The sequence below is a fragment of the Dipodomys ordii genome, unplaced genomic scaffold (genome assembly GCF_000151885.1).
Source record: "Dipodomys ordii isolate 6190 unplaced genomic scaffold, Dord_2.0 Scaffold15, whole genome shotgun sequence".
NCBI lineage: Eukaryota > Metazoa > Chordata > Mammalia > Rodentia > Heteromyidae > Dipodomys > Dipodomys ordii.
Window position 1 is genome coordinate 16,179,644 of NW_012267231.1, and position 22,578 is coordinate 16,202,221.

The window sequence follows — 22,578 nt, forward strand, 5'->3', positions numbered from 1 at the left end:
TTTTTTGTTATTTCTCACCTCTGGTTTTTCTCTGAGTGTTCGTCTTTTTGTTGTTGTCGGTCTCTTGGGGAGATTAAGCGTTGGAACTCGAACTCTCTTTTTGGTTGGAGAGAGCTGTGGCGTTTCCCTACTGCCCCGTCGCCATCTTGGTCCCCCCTCCACTTCCGGTTTTCTAGTGGTTTATTGGAGATAGGAGTCTCACGGTCTCTCCTGCCCAGGCTCGCTTTGAACCACGATCCTCAGATCTCAGCCTCCTGAGTAGCTAGGATGACAGGCTTGAGCCACCGTCGCGGGGCTTTAACACTGTTATTTTTGAAAATACTAATGTTATTTCTCCTACTCTGGCAAACTTACCCTGAGCCCCCCAAAACACTATCACCCTGCCCAACAGTAAAGATTAAACAGCTTTCATCTACAATCCTTGATGTGGAGAAACTGCCTAAAGCAAAGAAATACCTGCCCCTTGTGTCCCCTCCCCCCCAAATAGCGGTATTGCCCTCCTTTCCTGCCTCTTTTTTTTTTTTTTGGTCATGGGACTTGAACTCATCAGGGCTTAGGCTCTGTCTCTGAGCTCTTGCTCAAGGCTAGCGCTCTACCACTTTGAGCCACTTCTGGTTTTCTGGTGGTTAATTGGAGGTAAGAGTCTCAGGGACCTTCCTGCCTGGGCTGGCTTTGAACCAGGATCCTCAGATCTCAGCCTCTTGAGTAGCTAGGCTTATAGGCGTGAGACACGGGCGCTCAGCACCTGCCTCTTTTAACTTAAGAAATACTTACCACTTGTCTAACTCCCCAGGTTTTGCCAAAACAAAAACAGAAACAACAAAAACAAAAAACAAAAAGCAGCACAGTTCCCCACTATGGGCTCATGCTTGAAGTCCTAGCTACTCAGGAGGCTGAGATGGAGAGAATTCGCAGTTTGAAGCCAGCCAGGGTAGAAAACCCTATGAGACTTTATATCTACACAACAGCGTTGGAAGGGAGCTGTGGCTCACGTGGTGGAGCATCAGACCAATAATAAGGCTGGGTGACAGGGCGGGGCAGGGGGCGTGGCGGTCAGGGCGTCAGGGGGCGTGGCCGTGGTGTCAGGGGCGTGGCTGTCAGGGGCGTGGCTGTCAGGGGCGTGGCTGTCAGGGGCGTGGCCGTGGTGTCAGGGGCGTGGCTGTCAGGGGCGTGGCTGTCAGGGGCGTGGCTGTCAGGGCGGGGCGGCGGCGCTCGCCTGGCGCGCAGGAAGCCTGGGCTGATTCCTCAGCACCACTGACACAGAAAGAGGCCGGAGTGGCTGGGCTCACAGAGCGCTGGCCTGGAGCAAAAGCCGCTCAGGGACACGCCCAGGGCCGAGTGCACACTCCAGCGCCACCACAAAAATGAACGGACGAGAGAGCGCGTGAAGCCCCGCCCTCGGGACGGGGCGGCCGGGCTGCCCTTGTTCGCGTCGCACACGTCGGGTGACTGTCTCGTCCCCGGGTTTCCGCCCGGGCCCCGCCGGCGCCCGCGCGCCCTCCTCGGCCCCCGGGCGGGAAGACGGGCGGGCAGGAGGGACGTCAAGGAGGTCCCAGCCGGGCTACGGAAAATCCGGACTCGCCGGGACGCAGGGGGGACCTAACCGCGTCGGCCCGCGTCGTTGGTTAGGGGCCTGGAAATCCGGCGATGCAAGCGGAGTCTCGGAACCCCGGGCAGCTCCTGCACCGCCCGGTACCTGCTGTGGACGGACCGACGCTTCGGGAGTCAGGCGGGAACGGTGACTATAAAGATCAACAGCAATCGACCTGCAAAGAGGGAGCTTCCTTCTAGCCCAGGAAAGCCGAGGAGGACGTGGTCGTCCAGAGGGGGTCTGCACGATCCGTGTCGGGCAGAAAAACAGCAAGGCAAGCCAGACACTGGTGGCTCACACCTGTCATCCTAGCTACTCAGGAGGATGAGATCTGGGGGTCCTAGTTCAAAGCCAACCCTGGCTTCCAAGAAAGTCCAGGAGTTCCTTAACTTCGATTTTAACCAGAAAACAAAACAAAGCCATAAGTGGGGTTGTGGCTCAAGTGGTGGAGTGGAAAAAGCCAAGTGAGAGGCCTGAGGCCCTGAGTTCGAGAAGAAAAAAGTGTTTCCAACGAAAAGGGATAGATAGACAGAAACGTTAAAGGCCTTCAGATTGGAAGAGTGGAAACTGAAGACTTAATAAATATCTGTAAATGCTTGAACTTGGGCAGAAGGTGCCAGCCTGCCACAGGTGTACAGGCCCAGCAGTGTGGAGTAAGAAGTTTAACATCCTAGCAAGCAGGGAGGCTGAGTAGGGGAAATGAGGCAGCAGTAGAGAAACATAGGTTTTTTTTAAGTCACGTGGGTTTGGCGAATACAGACGTACATCTTCATGGAAAGGATAGGGTGGGGGAAAACTGAGTTTTGTTTCTTTCTACCAATCACTTAATCTAGAGTTTTCCCCACCTTCAGAGGCCCTCAAGGAGAAGCTCTGAGTCAGGACCTTCCCTGCATCATTTGCTGTTTATTAGAAGATCACACAAAAGGCATTTGTGGGTTCAAGCCCCACACCCCCACCTGTGTTTGACAGAGCTGAGCCTACAGTCAGGGCCCTTGAGGAACACTTGTGTTGCATTTAAGAAGTTAGCGTGCTATCAGGTAGGGTACACAGAATGAAGAGCACACAGTCCTGAGGACAGCTTGGAACTCTGCTGCCAATCAGGGGACTGTCCCACAGACTGTTGAAAGTCAAGTATGCAATATGTGGGCAGGGACAGCAGGAGGAAACAGGGAAAGTGAAGGAAAGGAGGACATTGTCCAAAAAAGAAATGTACTGATAGCCAGTACTGATAGTGGTGCTGTGGCTCAAGCAGTAGAGCACACGCCTTGAGCTGAAGAGTTCAGGGACAGTGCCCAAGCCCGGAGTTCAAGCCCCACAACAGACAAAAAAGAAAGAAATGTACTTATTACCTGACTTGTGAAATGATTATCTCTTCTGTACGAACACCTGTACCCTACCTGATAGTAATAAAATATTTAAAAAAGGACTTATGACTGGGGTTCATGCCTGTAATCCAGCACACAGGAGGCAGAGGATGATCATGAATTTGAGGTCAGCCTATGAAGCAAGATCACCTCTTGGGAAAGAGAGAGCCCCGTGTGGGATTCAGAAGTGGATGACTGATACAGTGCAGCAGAAGAAATGGCCAGTGAGGAGAAAATATACATTTACTATGGAGGTATGCCTTCATCATACTCAATAACTAATGTTATATTCTTAGGCAAATCTCTTCCTCTGTCTGGCTTGTTGACCTGCTAAATAGAGTTTAAACTGAGGTAGAAAGTCTCGTTCTGAGTTGGGCGCTGGTGGCTCACACCTGTCATCCTAATTACTAGACCTGAGGATGGTTTGAAGCCAGTCTGGTCAGAAAAGTCCTTGAGACTCTTCAATAAACTACCACCAAAAAGCTGTAAGTGGAAGTGTGGCTCAAGTGGAAGCGTGTTTGTTTTGAGCAGAAAAGTTCAGGGACAGTGTCCAGGTCCTGTCAAACCCCAGGACTGGCACCAGAACAGAAAGTGTAGCTCTGTTTGCCGCTGAAAGGGTGCAGGCAGGCAGAAGACAGGGTTTGGGAAGTCCAGTGGTGATCTCACCTACAGTCTGGGTCCTAGAAAGCAAGTAATTTCTGTGAATGAGAGAGTATTCAGGAATGGCTATGGAGGGAAGGCAGGAGGCCTTGTGGTCACCAGGGTCAAAGTTCACTCTAGTATGAAGACCAAATTTTCCTGAATTCAGAACACCGATGCCCTGATGTCTCAATCCCTGTCTCAGGTCCGCAGTCTGCTTGCCACTGGTCACAGCCTAGCGGAAGGCAGGCCAGGGCAGGCGTTAGTGTGTGTAGAGACAGAGAGGTAGGGTAGAGAGAAAGGACATGTTCTGAAATGCTGGTCCTGCCATTCCTATTTGAATCTCTATCTGTGGCTCATCCTCCATTGCTGTGTAAAAGGATAAGGTAACAACCTTGATCCTGGGCTGGGAATATAGCATAGTGGTAGAGTGTTTGCCTAGCATTCATGAAGTCCTGGGTTCGATTCCCCAGTGCCACATAAACAGAAAAAGCCAGAAGTGGCGCTGAGGCTCAAGTGGTAGAATACTAGCCTTGAGCACAAGAGCCCAGTGACAGCACCCAGGCCCTGAGTTCAAGCACTGAGATTGACTCTATCCCCACTCCCCCAAAAAAGTGCTTTGTCACCCAATGAGGTTCTGAGCTTTGGTGAAGGGTACAAGGTCAGGGTTTGACTGTGACCTGGCCAAGTCACAAGTGTACCCCTAAAACGCCATACCTCAGAGGACTGGACTCCAACTCTGGGAACCTGTACCCTCCCAAGTTCCTCAAAGATACCCATTCTGACTTACCCCTGAACCCCTAGTGCCCACTACAGCCAAGCAGAAGCCCCTTTGAAGGGGTCCAGTAATTAGTTCTGCCTCTGTACATTAACTGCACAGCACCTCCAGCTTCTCTGCATTGTGCGAAAGTTGAGTTTTGAAGACAGGTGCCAGTGGCTCACGCCTGTCATCCTAGCTACTCAGGAGGCTGAGATCTGAGGATCACAGTTCAAAGCCAACCTAGCCCAGGCAGGAAAGTCCATGAGACTCTTTTCTCCAATGAACTACCAAAAAGCTCGAAGTAGAGCTATGGCTTAAGTGGCAGAGCACCAGCCTTGAGCTGAAGAGCTCAGGGACAGTGCCTAGGCCCAGAGAGAATTCAAACCCCACGACCGACCAAAAAAAAAAAATAAGTATGGATGTCCCTCCCAAGAGAGTCCATACTGGAGGCCAAGCTGGATTCCCGAGGTTTTGTGAGTTGGGGATTACTTATGGGTAGTAAGTAAAGTGAGGCTCAGAGCAGGACTGTGACTTGCCCATGTAAAACAGCCAAAGCAAGTCTATCTGGGTATAAAACCCTGAGTTTTATCCACTGCCCCTCAGACTGTCTCTGCTATATTCAAGCCATGATAGAAGTTGGGTTCTTTGGAGCAAAAACCTAAACCTTGCTTCTTCTCCTGACCCTCAAACTGCCCCAATTCCTCCCAATCCCCAGCTCAGACAGCAGTGTGTGGCCACACAGTTCTAAATGAGTTCTGATCATTAGAACTTTCCTAAAATTTCTACACACACACACACACACACCCTCAACTAAAAAACATACTCTCCAGCACCAGTGGCTCACACTTGGAATCCTAGCTACTCAGGAAGCCGAGATCTAAGAATTGCAGTTCAAAGCCAGCACAGGCAGGGAAGTCCAAAAGACTCTTATCTCTAGTCAACTACTCAGAAAAAGCCAGAAGAGCTGTAGCTTAAGTGGTAAAGCACTAGCCTTGAGCAAAAGCTCAGGGACAATCAGGCCTAGAGTTCAAGTCTCAGGAGTAACACAAAAATAAACAAAATACTCTGACTGAGTGCTGGTAGCTTACACGAGTAATCCCAGCTACTTAGGAGGCTGTGATCTGAAGATCTCAGTTGTTGTTTTTGTTTGGGGAGGGAGGGGTCTTGGGGCTTAATCTCTGGGCGTGGGTGCCATCTGTCAGCCACAGAGTAATCCCAGCTACTTAGACGGCTGTGATCTGAAGATCTGTTGTTGTTTTTGTTTGGGGAGGGAGGGGTCTTCGGGCTTAATCTCTGGGCCTGGGTGCTGTCAGCTCTTCAGCTCAAGGCTAGTGCTCTACCACTTGAGCTATAGCGCCACTTCCAGTTTTCTGGTGGTTTATTGGAGATAGGAGTCTCATAGCCTTTCCTGCCTGGGCTGGCTTTCAATCTCGATTGAGGATCTCAGTTCTAAACCAACCTGGGCAAGAAAGTCCGTGAGACTCTTTATCTCCAATGAACCACCAGACAATGGAAAGTGGCGCTGTGGCTCAAAGTGGTAAGAGTGCTAGCCTTAAGCACAAAGCTGAGGGACACCACCAGACTCCACAACCGATTTTTTAAAAATTAATAAAAAAAAAGCCACTCTGAACCCTCAGTCTCATAGTACCCTATTGCTTACAATGAGGACCCATTCAAGTTTTGGGAGGTACCTTGCATGATGGTGACTGAAAGACATTTAGGGTCTGTACTTCGTTGGCTGGATGAAGTCCGCAGGGCCGTTGTCCTGAGATCAGAACCTCAGTGTAAAGAGGCTCAGGCCCATCCAGGAGGCGGGGTCTGAGAGAGCCCTCCACCTCCACCTGCCCCTCCATTCAAGAATGAAAGCCAAGCAATTAGTGAGACTCTCAAGTTAGCAGGATGCTGGTGGCTCACTCACACCTGTAACCCTAGCTACTCTACAGGCTGAGAGCTGAGAATCACAGTTCAAAACCAGCCCCGGCACAAAAGTCTGTGAGACTTGGTTCTCCAATAAAACTACCAGAAAACCAGAAGTGGCGCTGTGGCTCAAGTGGTAGAGAGCTAGCCTTGTGCTGTAGAGCTGAGGGACAGCGCCCAGGCCCAGACTTCAGGCCCCCCGACTGACCAAAAAAAAAAAAAAAAGGATCTCACTTTAGCCATTTCCTAGCTAGATGACTTTAGCCAATCATTTATCTTCCCCATTCCTTCCTTATCTGTAAAATAGCAACATTACCCACTTGAGTGAAGTGTGGCAAAATTAAAAAAAAAAAAAGTATACCAAGCAAGCAAGTCCTCAGGCCAATTGGTTCTTTCTCAAGGCCATCCCATTCTTCTCTGGGCCATTCAGAGGAAGCCTGGAGCTAGCCCACCAAACCCACTGAGAGAAGAAATGTCTCTTTCTAGCACACCAGTTCACTTGGGTTGTATCTATTTCATTATTTCTGATCTCTGAGCAGTGAAGATAGAATTTTTTAGTAGGTTTAAAAGCCTGCTGCTAAGCCAGGCTCCAGTGGCTCAGACTTGTCATTCAAGCTACTCAGGAGGCTGATATCTGAGGATTGCAGTTTGAAGCCAACCGTGGGCAGGAAACTGTGAGACTCTTATCTCTAATAAACTACCCAGAAACAGCCAGAAGTAGTGTTGTGGCTCAAATGGTAGAGGCCTAGCCTTGAGCAGAAAGAGGCCAGGGACAGCGACTAAGCCCTGAGTTCAAGCTCCAAGTCTGGCCAAAATAAAAATAAATAAATAACATTTAAAAAGACTACTACTTCCTGCCAGTTACCTGGTTCACTCTTAGGCCCCCTCCCAGCTTAAATTGGGAAAATAGAGGTTAGAACAGCATGAACATTAGTTTACCTGAATTTATTTTCTCAAAGTGTTGCCTTTTGTATACCAATGGCTGGTAACTTTGTGTGTGTGTATGCTTATCCTGGGGCTTGAACCCAGGGCCTAGGCGCTGGCCCTGAGCATTTGTGCTCAAGGCTAGTGCTCTACCACTTGAACAACAGTGCCTCTTCTAGTTTTCTGGTGGTTCATTGGAGATAAGAGTCTCACAGACTTTCTTGCTTGGGCTGGCTTTGAACTACAATCCTCAGACCTTAAGATTACAGGCATGAGCCACCAGGGCCTGGCTGTTTTTTGTTTGTTTAAAACAAAACAAAACAAAAAAAACCTGTCCTCTCATCCATTTCCTGTACTGGGGGCTTTGAACTCAAGGGCTTCTGGAAAGACAGAGCTATTCTATCCAGCCCAGATTTGTGCTGTCACCCCCCCCCCCCACGCCATGTCCAGGGGCTTGAACTCAGGGCCTGGGCACTTTGCCAAGCCTTTTTGTGCTCCACCACTTGGGCCACAGCACCACGTCCAGTTTTTGTGTGGTTAATTGGAAATAAGATTCTCACAGGGGCTTTTCTCCCTGGGGCTGGTTTCAAACCATGATCCTCAGATCTCAGTCTCATGAGGAGCTAGGATTATAGGTGTGAGCCAACAGTGTTTGGCTGCTGGTTATTTTTAAGAGAATGGGGGTGGGGGGGATTCGCAGAAACTTTTCTATCCAGAATAGCTTCAAATTGAGATGCTCCAGATCTAGCCTGCAGAGTAGTTAGGATGACCATCGTGAGCCACCACATGTAGTCAATTACACTTCGTGTCCATCCACAAGTCTTGCTGTGATAATAACTATGGGGCAGAAACTCCCCTAAAAGAGAATATGGTGCGACCTTCCTCCACGGATGACCATGGTCTGTGCTTGTGAGCAAGGCCTAACAAATTGAAGACCTAAGTTTATTCTTTTTCTCCTAAGATACCCACTCCATCTGCCCACAGGGAGCAACAGGGAGGCGTAAAGGCTTATGGATTGGTTTTAGGGATTACAGGGGAGCCCTGACCTGCTTTTCCCTCAAACTGGAGATCAAATGAAAGAGAACTGGAGGAATGTAGGGAAGCAGCACCAACTCAGAAACTAGCTGGGCACTGGTACTCTGCGATCTGAGGATTGCAGCTCAAACCAGTCCAGACTGCAAAGTCTATGAGACTAAATCTCCAATTAACCACCAAAAAACTCTGGAAGTGAAACTGGGTGGTGGTGGCTCACGTCTATAATCCTAGCTACTGGGGAGACTGAGACCTGAGGATTGTGGTTCAAAGCCAGCCTGAGCATGAAAGTCAGTAAGACTCATATCTACAATGAACTACCAGAAAACTGGAAGGGGCTCTGTAGCTCAAAGGGGTAAGGCATTACCCTTGAGCAAAAGGGCTCAGGGACAGCACCCAGGCTCTGAGTTCAAGTCCCACAATCAACAACAACAACAAAAAAAGTGGGGGGGGAGGTGGAGGAGAGAGAATTTCTCTTATGTTTAAAGAATTACCAACCCCAACCATGTAGGATAAGGCAAACACCCAGGAGCAGAGCTCTGCTTTTAGCCTAGGCTTGCTTCTCTCCCCTGAAACACCTTTTCCTTTGTCCAGCAAGGATGAGGGAAGGCCCTCCAGTGTGAGAACCTTTACTTGCTGGACAGATTCTAGTTCCTTTGCTTTCTCTTCACCTCTAATGTATATTAGTGGTGAAGAGAAAGCAAAGAAACTAGCACAGGTAGACTCATACTGCAGAAGCACACATATCTGGGCATGGTAGCATACACCTATACTCTCAACTACTTAGCAAGCTAACACAGCAGAAACCTAGGAGTTTAAGGCTAGGATTGACCACATAGGAGCACTCTGTGTAAAAGTAATAACTAAGGGCTGGGAAGGTGGCTCAGTGGTAGAGCGCTTGCCTTGCATGCATGAGGCCCTGGGTTCGATTCCTCAGCACCACATAAGCAAAAAGAAAAAAGCTGGAAGTGGCACTGTGGCTCAAGTGGTAGAGCGCTAGCCTTGAGCTGAAGAGCTTAGGGACAGTGCCCAGGCCCAGAGTACAAGTCCCACGACTGGACCCCCCCCCAAAAAAAGTAATAACTAAAAGTGCACCACAATTAACAGTGACAGGAAGAGATGGATACTGGTAGCTCACACTAATCTCCTAGCTATATCTAATTGAGATCTGAGGACTGAAGTTCAAAGTCAGCCCAAGCAGAAAAAAGTCCTGAGACATATTTTATTTTTTATTGGTCATGGGTCTTGAACTCGGCCTGGGCACTGTCCCTCAGCTCTTCAGCTCAAGGCTAGCTCCACCATTTGAGCCACAAGCACCACTTTCGGCTTTTTTTTCTGCTTATGTGGTGCTGAGGAATCGAACCCAGGGCCTCATGCATGCAAGGCAAGCACTCTGTCACTGAGCCACCTTCCCAGCCCACCCTGAGATTTTTATCTCCAAGTAACTACCCAAAAAAGCCTGAAGCGGGTGGAGGTGTGGCACACATGGTAGGGCACTGGTCATGAACAGAAAAGCCAAGCGAGACTACAAGTGTGAGTTCAAGCCCCAGTCCTAACACACACACACACACACACACACACACACACACACACACACACACACACACACACACACACACACACACACACACACACACACACAGTAAGAAAGCTATTGAACCCTGAAGATTTGAGAAATATGCAATAGATAACTATGGAGAGTAGAGACTGGAACTCATTAGCTATTCCTAAACCTTGACTACCCTGTCACTCCTCTCCCGGGTTGGGTACAGAAATTTCCAATAAGGAACTTGCTGTGCCAGACTTTCAATTTACAGGCAGGTAAGTTATAGCCTCTCCCCCTTCCCCACCCTAGTCTTGAGGCTTGAACTCAGGGCCTGGGCACTATCTCTTAGCTTTAGCTCAACCTCTTGGTTTATAGCAGTTACCAGGAGATAAAGAGTCTCATGGACTTTCCTGTATGAGCTTCAAATCTCAGATCTCATCCTCTTGAGTAGCTAGGATTTACAGGCATGGGCCACCAATTCCTGGCTATGCTGGCTATTCTATTACAAAACACCATGGTATTTTGTAGACCCAGAGAGCCAGTCACCAATCCTGCCATCTTTCTAGCACAAGATCATCATGCCTAGATTCAGAAAGGTACTGTGAATGAAGAGCTAGGAAACACAAAACAGAAATACAACTTGTCTCTGATGGATGATAAAGCACTCCAGCATGTGTGATGCACCAAAGGCTTTGGAGCAGACCAAGCTGAGCCCAGGTGTGATAGCCAATCACTGGATCCCTCTGGATGCCACCTTCCTCAGCCACATGGGAAGGAGAGAAGGGGGAAAAGCACAAGGGGCGAAGGCAGCGTCTAAATGGAATACCATGAGGTTTCAATGAGATAATGGGCAACAGAGCACCTCACTGAGCTTGGTAGGAAACCTACGGACAAGGTGGCATAGCTCCTGGAAATAAAGAGTCTCAGCCAGATGCCAGTGTCTCACGTCTGTCATCCCCGCTACTCAGGAGGCTGAGATTTAAGAATCAAGGTCAGGAAAGTCTGTGAAACTTTCATCTCTGATCAACCTCCAGAACAACAGAAGTAGTGCTGTGGCTCAAAGCATAAGCCCTATGACTGACAAAAAAAAAACAAAAAAAGTCACACACACTAAATCCTAAGGGCTGGGGACTCATATGGTGGAGTGCTTGCCTACCATAATAAACACAAGTCCCTAGGTTCAAAACCCAGTACTGCCAGAAATAATAAAAGAGAGATTGAAGGTTTGGGTCCCTCCCTACCGCCCCACATACCCACCCCAGCTCCTGAACCCCCTCCTCACCTTCCCAACCCGACTGCTACATTGATGAAGCTAAAAGGGTTTGATCATGTTGGTATATTTATAGGTAAATACAAAACCATATCACTGTAAGAGACTGAATAGGAACATTACAATTATTTTCGGCATCTGACTCAGTCCATTGGTGTTAAATACAAAAATGAAATGATTGTAAAAAATAAAAAATATACAGAAAGATCTTATTACAGTATAAAAATTATGGAGGTCTGATCAGGTGCCAACCTCATCTTCAGTAATGGGGGGAGAGAACGTTTTGGAGGTTGTGGGAATGTAGAGTGTTGGGGAATTGTTGGTTCTGGGTCTGGCTCATCAGGGTGGGTGGGTGGGCTGGGCAAAGGCAGGGGCAGGATGGGCAGGTAGAAAATGAAAGGTGATTGAAAGGTACCATCCCACTCAACAAGGGGCTATGCTTTCCACTCATTAAGAACCCATCCAGTCTGAGGTCTTGGGTAAGGCAGGAAGAAGAGGGCATCTCAGTAGGACATGTGCCCAAGGAACCTTCCAGGGGCACAGGGGGAAGAGGGGGGGGGTCCTTGCGGGGGAGAATTCTCTCCTAGTCACATCTCCTCTCATACACCTTGTACCGTACTGATTGCTTTTGGCTCTGGCTGCTCAGTGAGTTCGTCTCCCTCCCTGCCCCACCCCGGGGACATCAAAAGGAAGCTGGAGTCTGCAATCACAGTGGAGGTCCATTCCCAAAAATCAGCAAAAGGAAACAGAGAAAATCTGTTAAGATAAAGGGCAATCTGTGCTGAATGAAACCAGTGTTACCGCAAATGACAATTTTTGACTCCCACCGGAGTACAGGAGGTCACTGCGTAAGGAGGAGAACTGGATGGGTCCCCTTTCCTTCATGTCCCCCCTCATCGGACAACAGGAGCCCCGACCAAACCCTGGCTGGTGCAGGACAAGGAGGAGGGGGCGCTGAAGGGCAACGCGGAGCCCCAGGAATGTCTACAAAGAGTATCTGTGTGTATATGTATTTATAGAATACGACCATATTATCACATACAATATATATTATATACACACACACATATAGATCCATACACGGAAGAGTGCATACGCGCATACACACACACACAGGAGGACGGGAGAGATGGGCACACACGCCCTCTGGAAAAACGTGCTTGGCATGTGGGCCAGGCGCCAGCGTACGTCACATGGTCAAGCTCTCTGGGTAGGAAGGTGAGCGCTCACCAAGCCTCCTGGTGAAATCCTAGCAAAGGAAAGGAGTGGGAGAGAGGAAACCTCCAGAAGAATGGCACTGGGGAGGGGGAGGGAGGTTCCTGCCCCACTTACCTCGGCCCCCTGGCAAAAAATCAATAGCCACAATTTGGTTTTAATAAGGCACAGTTCAATAGCAGGTGCTAGGAGTGAAGAACACATCGCCGCTGGCCCTTTTCTAGTGACAATTTCACCACACTTCGCTAGCCAAAGGGCAAGGCTGCCCGGCGTGCCCGCCTGCACCAGGAGACGCCGATGGCTCTGTCCATGGCTTCGGTGGGACTGACGGCACCTCTAGGCTCAGCAGAGTCCAGGGTGGTTTAAGGAAGGCTGGCCAGCAGGTAGGAAACGTGCGGGACAGTTACTGACCCTCCATGGTCAGCAGATTCTGGCCGGAGGGAACCATGCCCTCTTTCTCTGCGAACTCCAGAATGGCCTTGTAGCAGAAGTAATACTGCTCAGGGGTCTGGATGCTGAAGGCCCTCTGGGTGCGCATGCGCGACACTGTCTGGAACACATTAAGGGTGCCAAGCTCTTCCAGCTGGGCCAGGCAGATGTCCAGGGAGCAGAAGGTACCTGCAGGAAGAAGGACACTATCACAAGGCCGGTCCAGCCCTCTTGCTCAGCTTCCTCCCAAGCAACTCAGACAGGATGATGAGCGCACTAAAGGCCACAGGTGCCGGCGCTGATGGCTCATGCCTGTAATCCTAGCTACTTTGGAGGCTGAGATCTGAGACTCACGGTTCAAAGCCAGCCTGGGCAGGAAAGTCCATGAGACTCTTATCTCTAATAAACCACTAGAAAACTGGAAGTGGCACTGTGGCTCAAGTGGTAGAGCACTCACTTTGAGCTGAAGAGCACAAGGACAGCCCCCAAGCCCAGAGTTCAAGCCCCACAACCGACAAAAAAAAAAAAAAAAAGGCCACAGACCTCCTGCAGAAAGGAGGCCAGAGGGCCCTGGGCCTGGAGGAGGCAGGCCAGGAGGAGGTCACGGGGAGAGCCGGAGGCGAGGGAATGAGAACACCTCCCATCTCTCCATCATATATGGGGTGATAAGAAGAAGTGGGCAGGTAACAGAGGACTTCCTGCTTCAATCCCAGACAGACACCACCCCCCACTCCTCTGATTCCCGGAGATACATCTTCTGCAGTGGCCTAAGACAAATGGATCCTGGTTCTAGAATGAAGAACACAGTGCAGGGCTGGGGTGGAGTGGGGTGTATGAGCAGAGAGGCCCAGAAGGGAGGGGAGAGAGTGGAGGGAATGAGACAGAAGCCACGCACAAGGTTCCCACAGTGACGCGATGACAAAGTGACAGGGGACGAAAATCCCAATGGGGGACAAGCAAAGAAACGACACACGGAGGGGCTAGGTTTGCCAGGTGTATATTCTTTTTGTTTTTGGTCAGTCATGGAGCTTAAACTCTGGGGGGCCTAGGTGCTGTCCCTGAGCAATTTTGCTGAAAGGTAGTAATCTACCATTTTGAGCCAAGGCACTACTTCTGATTTCTGAGTGGTTCACTGGAGATAAGAGTCTCATGGCCAGGGGCCAGTAGCTCATGCGGTAATCCTAGCTACTCAGAGGAGGCTGAGATCTGAGGGTCAAGGTTCAAAGCCAGCCTGGGAAGGAAAGTCTGTGAAACACTTACCTCCAATAAATGCCCAGAAAAAAAACGAAAGTGGTGCTGTAGCTCAAGTGGTAGAGCACTAGCCTTGAGCTGAAGAGCTGAGGGACAGCGCCCAGGCCCAGAGTTCAAGCCCCCATGACTGACAAAAAAAAAAGGAGAGTCTCATGGACTTTCCTGCCCAGGCTGGCTTTGAACCTCGATCCTCAGTCTCCTGAGTGCCTGGCAAAGATGGATTTTTTTAGTATTTTACCACCTATGGATGAAAGGAGTACTCCCCCCCCCCCCCCCCCCCGTCCTAGACTCCCTGTAAGAGCTTGGCACTCCTCCCTGCCCCTAGACTCTCTGGATGCACCAAAAGTGCCAGCGGACTGTTTACCTGTCCTGCCAATGCCCGCGCTGCAGTGGACCACGATGGGTGGCTCGGGTCCCTGCCCCTTGGCGCGTGCGCCCGTGCTGCTCACGGCCAGGCTCTGCTGGCTCCGGACCACTCGGAGGAAGTCGATGAGTGAGGCCGCGGAGGACGGCACACCGTAGTCCGGCCAGCTGAGAAACTGGAAGTGGGTCACCTGGCGTTTCTGCCGCTCCTTGGAGGAAGGAAGGAAGAAACAGAGGTGAGGGAGGTCAGTGCTGGACACTCAAGACCCCGGCATTCCCATCGACAGCACTCCCCTCTCCTAGCTTTCCCCACAAACGCTTCTCCATCAGTCAATGAACAACGCACAATTCCTGTATTATAGGATCCAAATTAGAATCTCACTGTTTCATGTTGCCTCAAACGTCCTCTTTCTACTTCTGCCTCCCAAGGGCTGAGATCAGAGATGCGTGACACTGTCCAGTTTAGGACACAGGGCCCTAATGCTAAGCTCAGAGTGTGGCCCTGGAGCAGAATTCTTAGTGACAATGCCTGAGGCCCTGGGCTTAGTCTCCAGCACTGAAAGCAGAGTGGACACAGATTCCTGATGCTGGAAGTTTTACTCCTGTTATGGCATAGGTGCTAATATGATTTATACTGACTCTGCACTGAATATCCTTATCTTGTTCCTAGAAAACCAGAAGCAGCTCATATACTTCGTAAGGTCCAGCCTATCCTCTCTCTAGAGATTATTTCTTCTCCTCCTCCCCCCCCCCTTCTTTTTTGGTCAGTTCTGGGGACTTGAACTCAGAGCCTGGGCGCTGCTGTCCCTGAGCTCTTCAGGTCAGGGTGAGCCGGTTTTCTGGTGGTTAATTGGAGATAAGAGTCTTAGGAACCTTCCAGACTGGCTTTGAACTGCGATCCTCAGATCTCGGCCTCCTGGCTTTAGAGATTTCTTTTGAAGCTCTTTCCCAGCTTCAAAAAGAAGAGTCAGGTACTGGTGGTTCTCGATTGTAATCCTAGCTACTTGGGAAGGTAAGCTTGAGAAGAATGAGATTCAAGGCCAGCTAGAGGCAACAAGTTCACGAGACTGGGTTGGTGGAGTGGTTTACTTGGTAGAAGGTCTGCTTAGCAAGCATGGGTCATGGAATTAAAACTCCAGGATCTTAAAAATTAAAAAAAAAAAAGTATGTGAAACCCCATCTCAACAGAAGAAACTGGACATGGTGGCACGCACTTGTCTTCCCAGGTATGTTAGGAAGCAAAAACGGGGTGCGTGTGTGTCATGGTCCAGTCGCACACTTGGGCACCAAGTGAAACCTTATCTAAGCAGTAACCACTGCAAAAGAAAAAGGGCTGGATGGTTGAGAGATCCAACACTGTCTCCAGCAAGCATGAGACCCTGCGTTCAAACCCTAGCACCATCTCCCTTACCCACTCTACCCTGCACCCCAAAAGGCGAATAGAAACCTATAGTTACCTCCGTGTTGTGAATTTCTAGCGTTGTTTTCTTATAATGGTTCATGTTCTCCACGCCTAAATTAGTCACGGTGAGGAAGCCAAAGCGGATCCGAGAGTCCTTTTCTAAAGGCCAGTACTGGCCACACTTCCTCCGGCCACCTTCCTCAAAGCTGAACACAAACAGAGCGAGTTCAGCCCCCGTCGGTCCTCAACCCACAGTGGGCTCACTTCCCCACATGGCCCCCACGATCGGTTCTGCCCTTGGGGGGCAGTGCCATCTGCATTCTAACTTGCACCCCCGACTCCTGGCAGAAGAGGAAAGGAAGCCATTCATTGTGAACATGCCTCAGGCGGGCCTTGAGCAGGACATTCACAGGGCTCTTGCTCTGTCCTCACTCTGCATGGTAGTCCTCACATATTGGGGAGAAACAATGATGAACAAAGAAAGAGAAAATACTGTGGGCCGGAGAGCACTGGGCCTCCCCCGGTGAGCATCGCCTCTCCCATAAGGCGCTGGGATCCTGGAGCTGGTCAGAGGTGTGGAAGGGCCCAAGTCCTTCTCTGCACCCCTCAGTGTCCCTGTACCCCAAGATCCAAGATCCAAACCACAGGTGGCTACAACTGTTCCCCGAAAGAGGGAATGGAGCCGACAGACTTACTGTCTTATCCGTCTAAAATAGGTTATTATACTGGTAAAACAGGGAAATCCTTCAATTTGGTAGATTTGAAGGCCAAGATTTCAAAAACATTCCTCCCTTTATTGAATCAAGTTTCCTGCCTGACTCATTTTATATCATATCTTTTTCTTCTGTCCTCCTGCAGGTGGAAATATGAGTGAACAGGAAACAGCCAAAGTAGCTAGAAATGGAGCATAAAGGGGAGCTGGCTATGGCCTTACCAGGCACAGACGCTGGATTCGTGTTTCCCAATACACCATGGGACAAGGATCGGAGCTCCAAATAGGCTATAAACTGGCACAGGGGCACCAGACACATGGGCCACAACTTTGACGAGTTAACCTGGCTACACTATACCCTCATGTGCTAAGAAAACACTAAGGATATGTTTGCCCTGGCTGTTGTAATCCTCACTGTGTCTAAGAAACTCCTTCTGGAGTCACACACGCTTGGAACTGGGGTAGGGATGAGGGCCAGTGGGCCAAAGGGAATGAACTCAGGCTCAGAACACAGCTCAGCACCAAGCACTCGCCTAACACGCACCAGGCGACAGCTTCAAGTGGCACACTGCAAAAAGAAAAAGCAACGGCTGCATCCACTCACCGCGTGGTCATGACAATCACCAAGACTTTCTGCTCCCACACCATGAGCCAGAAATCCCGGTAAGTATTCTCCAAGGGCCCTGGAATATAGAAGAGCGAGCAATGACCCCAGGGCATGCCTTCCTTCCCTAGCCTCTACTATTGTCCACTGAATACTAGCTCTAAATCACAGCAGAGCCTTTCAGGGGTGTGTGTGTGTGTCAGGGGTGTGTGTGTGTGTCATGGGTGTGTCAGGGGTGTGTGTGTCGGGTGTGTGTGTGTCAGGGGTGTGTGTGTGTGTATACACCCAAATGTGCTCATCAGGACTGAAGCTTGAATTCAGGGCTTTACTCTATGACTTGACTTTTTTGCTCAAGGCTTAAAATTCTACTACTCAAGCCGCATCTCCATTTCCAGCTTTTTTAGTTAACTGGATTTGTCTGCTTACTCATGCTTTGAACCTCAATCCTTAGAGCTCAGCCTCCTGAGTAGCTAGGATTACAAGTGTAAGTCACTAGCACCCAGCATCAGCTAGTTGTTTTTTTTTTTTAATCGGTTGTGGGGCTTGAACACTGGGCCTGGGCGCTGTCCCTCAGCTCTTCAGCTCAAGGCAAGCGCGCTACCAATTGAGCCACAGCACCACTTCTGTATAGTTTTTTTTTTGTCGGTCGTGGGGCTTGAACTCTGGGCCTGGGCGTTGTCCCTCAGCTCTTCAACTCAAGGCGAGCGCTCTACCACTTGAGCTACAGCGCCACTCAGCACCACTTCTGGCTCTCTGGTGGTTAATTGGAGATAAGAGTTTCGTGGCTTTTCCTGCCAAAGCTAGCTTTTTTTTTTTGGTATCAGTTCTGGGGGGCTTGAACTCAGGGCCTGGGTTCTGTTCCTGAGCATTTTGGTGGATAACTAGGGATAAAAGTCCTATGGAAGTTGGGCCCCAGTGGCTCATGCCTGTCATCATAGATACTCAGGAGGCTGAGATCTGAGGATCACAGTTTAAAGCCAGCCCAGGCAGAAAAGTCCCTGAAACTCTTATCTCCAATAAACTACTCATAAAAAGCTGGAAGTGGCTCAAGCAGTAGAGTGTGAGCCTTGAGCCAAAGAAGCTCAGGGACAGTACCCAGGCCCAGAGTTTAAGCCCCAGCCCAGTAAAAAAAAAAAAAGGGGGAGGGGGAGAGGCAGGGCGCCAGTGGCTCACACCTGTAAACCTCGCTACTCAGGAGGCTGAGATCTAAGGATCATGGTTCAAAGCCAGCTCAGGCAGAAAAGTCCATGAGACTCTTATCTCCAATAAAATATCAGGAAACCAGAAGTGGCGCTGTGGCTCAATTGGTAGAACACTTGTCTTGAGCTGAGGAGCTCAGGGACAGCGCCCAGGCCCAGAGTTCAAGCCCCATGACTGACAAAAAAAGTCTCATGGACTTTCCTGCCACTGGCTTCAAACCACAATCCTCAGATCTCAAGTCTCCTGAAGAGTTATGATTATGGGCCTGAGCCCCTGGGGATCAGTTCAGCTAGCTTCCTGATCTTAACACAAGTTGCTACTACTCAGGGATTCCTTAAACACCCCTAACAGCCCTGTGCAGGAGAATGTCAGAAATGCAGGTGTGTGTCAGGTAAGCCAGATTCTTGCAGGAAGCACACCTAGACTGTTATGTGCCCTGAGCCACAGCTTCAGCTTCGCACATATCCAGGATGATACAGCCAACTGCACACGCCTCTAGCTGGCTCTATCTCGCCTATAAGAAGACACTGGTAGCTCAAGTCTAAAATTCTAGCTACTTAGCAGGCTGAGATCTGAGAACGGTAATTTGAAGTCAGCTCAAACAGAAAGGTTCATGAGACTTTTATCTCCAATCAACCAGCAAAATGTCATACTGGAGGCATGACTTAAATGGTAGAGCACCAGCTACAAGGCAAAAAGGCTAATAACCAAGAGGCCCTAATTCAACGCCTAGTATGCATGCACACACATGGACAAACATACACACACGCACAGACCGCATGACCATGCACGAGGCCAGGAACTGTTATAGATACCCTGGAGGTAATGATCAGGAGGCTCTCAACTCAAGACTATCAATTTCACTATACAGGAGGCATTAATAGAAATCTGAGGTCCAGGGGCTGGGAACAGGCTCAGTGGTAGAGCACTTGCCTTGCATGCATGAGGCCCTGGGTTCGATTCCTCAGCACCACATAAGCAAAAAGAAAAAAGCCGGAAGTGGCGCTGTGGCTCAAGTGGTAGAGCGCTAGCCTTGAGCTGAAGAGCTGAGGGACAGCGCCCAGGCCCAGAGTTCAGGCCCTACAACCGGACCCAAAAAAGAAATCTGAGGTCCAGATAGCCTTGAGTCCATAATGGGGAAACAACTAGAAGCAAGAAGAGCCAGGACACAACTTGAGTGGTAAAGCACAGGCCTAGTGAGCCAAGAGGCCCTGGCTCCAAATGCCAATACTGCCAAGAGGGAAGAAAAAATTACTAAGGGTAGATATCAAATGCCTTGTTCACACTATAAAGTTTTAACTGGGCACTGATGGCTCATGCCTCTAATTCCAGCTATTCAGGAGACTGAGATCTGAGGATCATGGCTCAAAGTGAGCCTGGGTAGGAATGTTCATGAGACTCTTTATCTCTAATGAACCACCAGAAAGCCAGAAGTGGTGCTGTGGCTCAAGTGGTAGAGCACTTGCCTTGAGCTGAAGAGCTCAGGGACAGCGCCTAGGCCCAGAGTTCAAGCCCCATGACTGACAACAAAAAAACAAAAAGTTTTAAAGGTTGTACACACTGTAACATTTACTCCTTAACATTTGAGAATCCAGGCACTGTTCAGACAGAACAACACTCTAACAGTACTGATCCAATGGATGCTGCCCAGAATTAGGGATATACCTCCTATCGACTCTCACTTAGTCTCAGTACTGTTTCTCCATTGAGGAGCCAATCACAAACCACACATTGCTTTGTTAACTTTGTAAGTATCTTTATAAAAATTTATTTTTTGTTATATTTTTCTTTGTAGTATTTTTGTATCTGGAACAGTTCTATGCTCTTATTTTTGTGTCCTCTTTCTAATCAGATTTCTTTTATTTTTATTTATGTTTGGCCTGGTCCTAGGGCCTTGAACTCTGGACCTGGGTACTATCCCTAAGCTTCTTTTGCTCAAGGCTAGCACTCTACTACTTGAGCCACAGCTCCACTTCTGGCTTTTCTGAGTAGTTTATTGGAGATAAAGAGTCTCACAGTTTCCTGCTTTGAACTGCAATCCTCAGATCTCAACTCTTAAATAGCTAGGATGACGGGTGTGAGCCACCAGTGCCCAGCTTTTTTTCCTTTTTGGTGCCTTTCCTGAGGATTGGACTCAGGGCCTGGGTGCTGTCCCTGAGTTTTATTTTTTGCTGAAAGCTAGTGCTCTACTACTTGAGCCCAAAGATTTTCTTTTTTGAGCCCAAAGATTTTTTAAGGAGATGAGTCTCATGAGCTTTCTTGCCTAGGCTGGCTTTAAACCTTAATCCTCAGATCTCAGTCTCCTAAGTAGCTAGGATTACAGGTACTGGTGCCTGGCTTTTTTTTTTAATTTGTTTTTTTAAATCATATTTTTAATGTTCAGAGAAGTTATACCTTTGCGTTCCTCCCCTAGAGGAATCCTCCTTTAGTCTGTCTGTGGGTGAATGCCTATAGTTCTAAACAGGTACTTGACTCTTTTCTTTGTGAGACAGACTCTTGCTTTGAAGCCTAGGCTAGCCTTAAATTTGTATGCGGCCCAGGATGGGCTCAAAGTAACGACACTCAAGTGCTGGCATTACAAGCAGAGCTGCCATTCCCAGTATGAGCCAGAGTTCTGTCATATGCTCCACAACTGGGACTGTTTGGGTTTGTTTCTCATGATTAGATTCAGCCTTTTTCTTTCCTTTTCCTCCTCCTTTCCCGTTTTCTCTCCATTTCTTCTTCTTTTTTTTTAGGTCCCGGAGAGCCTACTCAGACACTGACAGGTGCTAGGCAAATGCTCCATCACTGCGTTACATCTTCCATCCCAGCTGTGGACTGTTAAGTTCCCAGAAGCCAGAACAGCATGGCTGACATGCATGTCTCTATTTAGGGGAGGCCTATAATCTCAGCAGAGCTGGGCAGAGCTGAGGGGTAGTAGCCTGCTGGCCTAACAACGTGCAAGGCCCTGGGTTCCTTCCTCACCACAAAAAACAAACAGGGGCTGGGAAGGTGGCTCAGTGGTAAAGTGCTTGCCTTGTACACATGAGGTCCTGGGTTCGATTCCTTAGCACCACATAAGCAGAAAAAGCCAGAAGTGGTGCTGTGGCTCAAGTGGTAGAGTGCTAGCCTTGAGCTGAAGAGCTGAGGGACAGCGCCCAGGCCCAGAGTCCAGGCCCCACGACTGGCCCAAAAACAAACAAAAAAACCCACTCATAAACAAACAAACAACCCTTTGTGAGAGTTACCTTCATCAGCACCACTAGGAAGTATGAGGCTTTATCTTGCTGGTCTTGCTCTGCCATGGGCAAAGAAGTTTTGGCGGTTTGTTGCAATGTGATTTTGTCTACTTTGGACTTTTTCCATCTTCTTGTGTATTCTTTTGGAGTTGGAGTGGAATACTGTCTTATTTATATTCTCTATCCCTCAGCCTCCAAACTTACAGGAAGATGCCAATGTTCTTCTCAAGACAGGTAGAGGCCAGGTCAGGAGGAGGCCAGGTCAGAAGGAGACCTGGCCCCACAGGAGTGCATACAGAATTCCTCCTGAATCCTCCTCCCTCCTTGCCCCTTATGATTCATGGTCCAGCTTGGGACTATACTCTGGGATAGTTAAGGGACAGGCAGGAATGCTTGTGACAGTAACACCATTATTTGTGTGTATCGGTCCTGGGGCTTGAACCCAGGGCCTGGGCACTGTCCCTGAGCTTCCTTTGCTCAAGGTTAGTATTCTAGCACATGAGCCACAGTGCCACTTCTAGCTTTTTCTGTGTATGTGGTACTGAGGAATTGAACCCAGGGCTTCATGCATGTAAGGCGAGCACTCTACCACTGAGCCACCTTCCCAGCCCCTGTTCTCATCCTATGACCTGACCATACTACTATATAATCTAGGAGGTGGATTTAAATTTCCAGTTTTTGCCTTTGCAGTGAGTTTCCAGACATACTTTGTGCCAAAACTCTACTTATCACCTGTCTGCCTCAAGCATTACCAATCATTAAGAAAGGCCAGCATCTGGGGATCACAACACCAACTCAAGTTATACTTCCTTTCAAACCCATGCCAGCATGGTTTTTTTTTTGTTGTTGTTGTTGGTGGTTATGATGTTTGCTTTTGCTTTGTTGTTTTTCCTGTCTTTTGTGGGGTGGGGGGAAAAAGGGGAACAGGAACAGAAGGAGGAAGGACAAACACATGCACTCATGGCACTCAGTGTACACTATGTGGAAAATGTAACTTGTGGGTAGGGATGGGAGCAGGAAATGGGGGAAAGCAAAGGAAGGGGTAACAAAAGAAAGAAAGGAAAGAAGGAAGGAAGGAAGGAAGGAAGGAAGGAAGGAAGGAAGGAAGGAAGGAAGGAAGGAAGGAAAAGGAGGGAGGGAG

General features: G+C 49.1%; 1 protein-coding gene across 1 annotated transcript in view; it reads right to left on the reverse strand.

Annotated features, from left to right (window-relative positions):
• Nucleotides 1–12,042: 12,042 nt before the first annotated feature.
• Ptpn9 (protein tyrosine phosphatase, non-receptor type 9) overlaps nucleotides 12,043–22,578 on the reverse strand; it is a 34,211-nt gene continuing 23,675 nt past the window's right edge. Inside the window, exons 10-13 of the mRNA XM_013012140.1 lie at nucleotides 17,020–17,098; nucleotides 15,759–15,909; nucleotides 14,303–14,510; nucleotides 12,043–12,876 (exon numbers count right to left, since the gene is read on the reverse strand). Of these exons, the coding sequence (XP_012867594.1) occupies nucleotides 12,662–12,876; nucleotides 14,303–14,510; nucleotides 15,759–15,909; nucleotides 17,020–17,098 (653 nt within the window). The 3' untranslated portion in view covers nucleotides 12,043–12,661. The remainder of the gene's footprint in view (nucleotides 12,877–14,302; nucleotides 14,511–15,758; nucleotides 15,910–17,019; nucleotides 17,099–22,578) is intronic.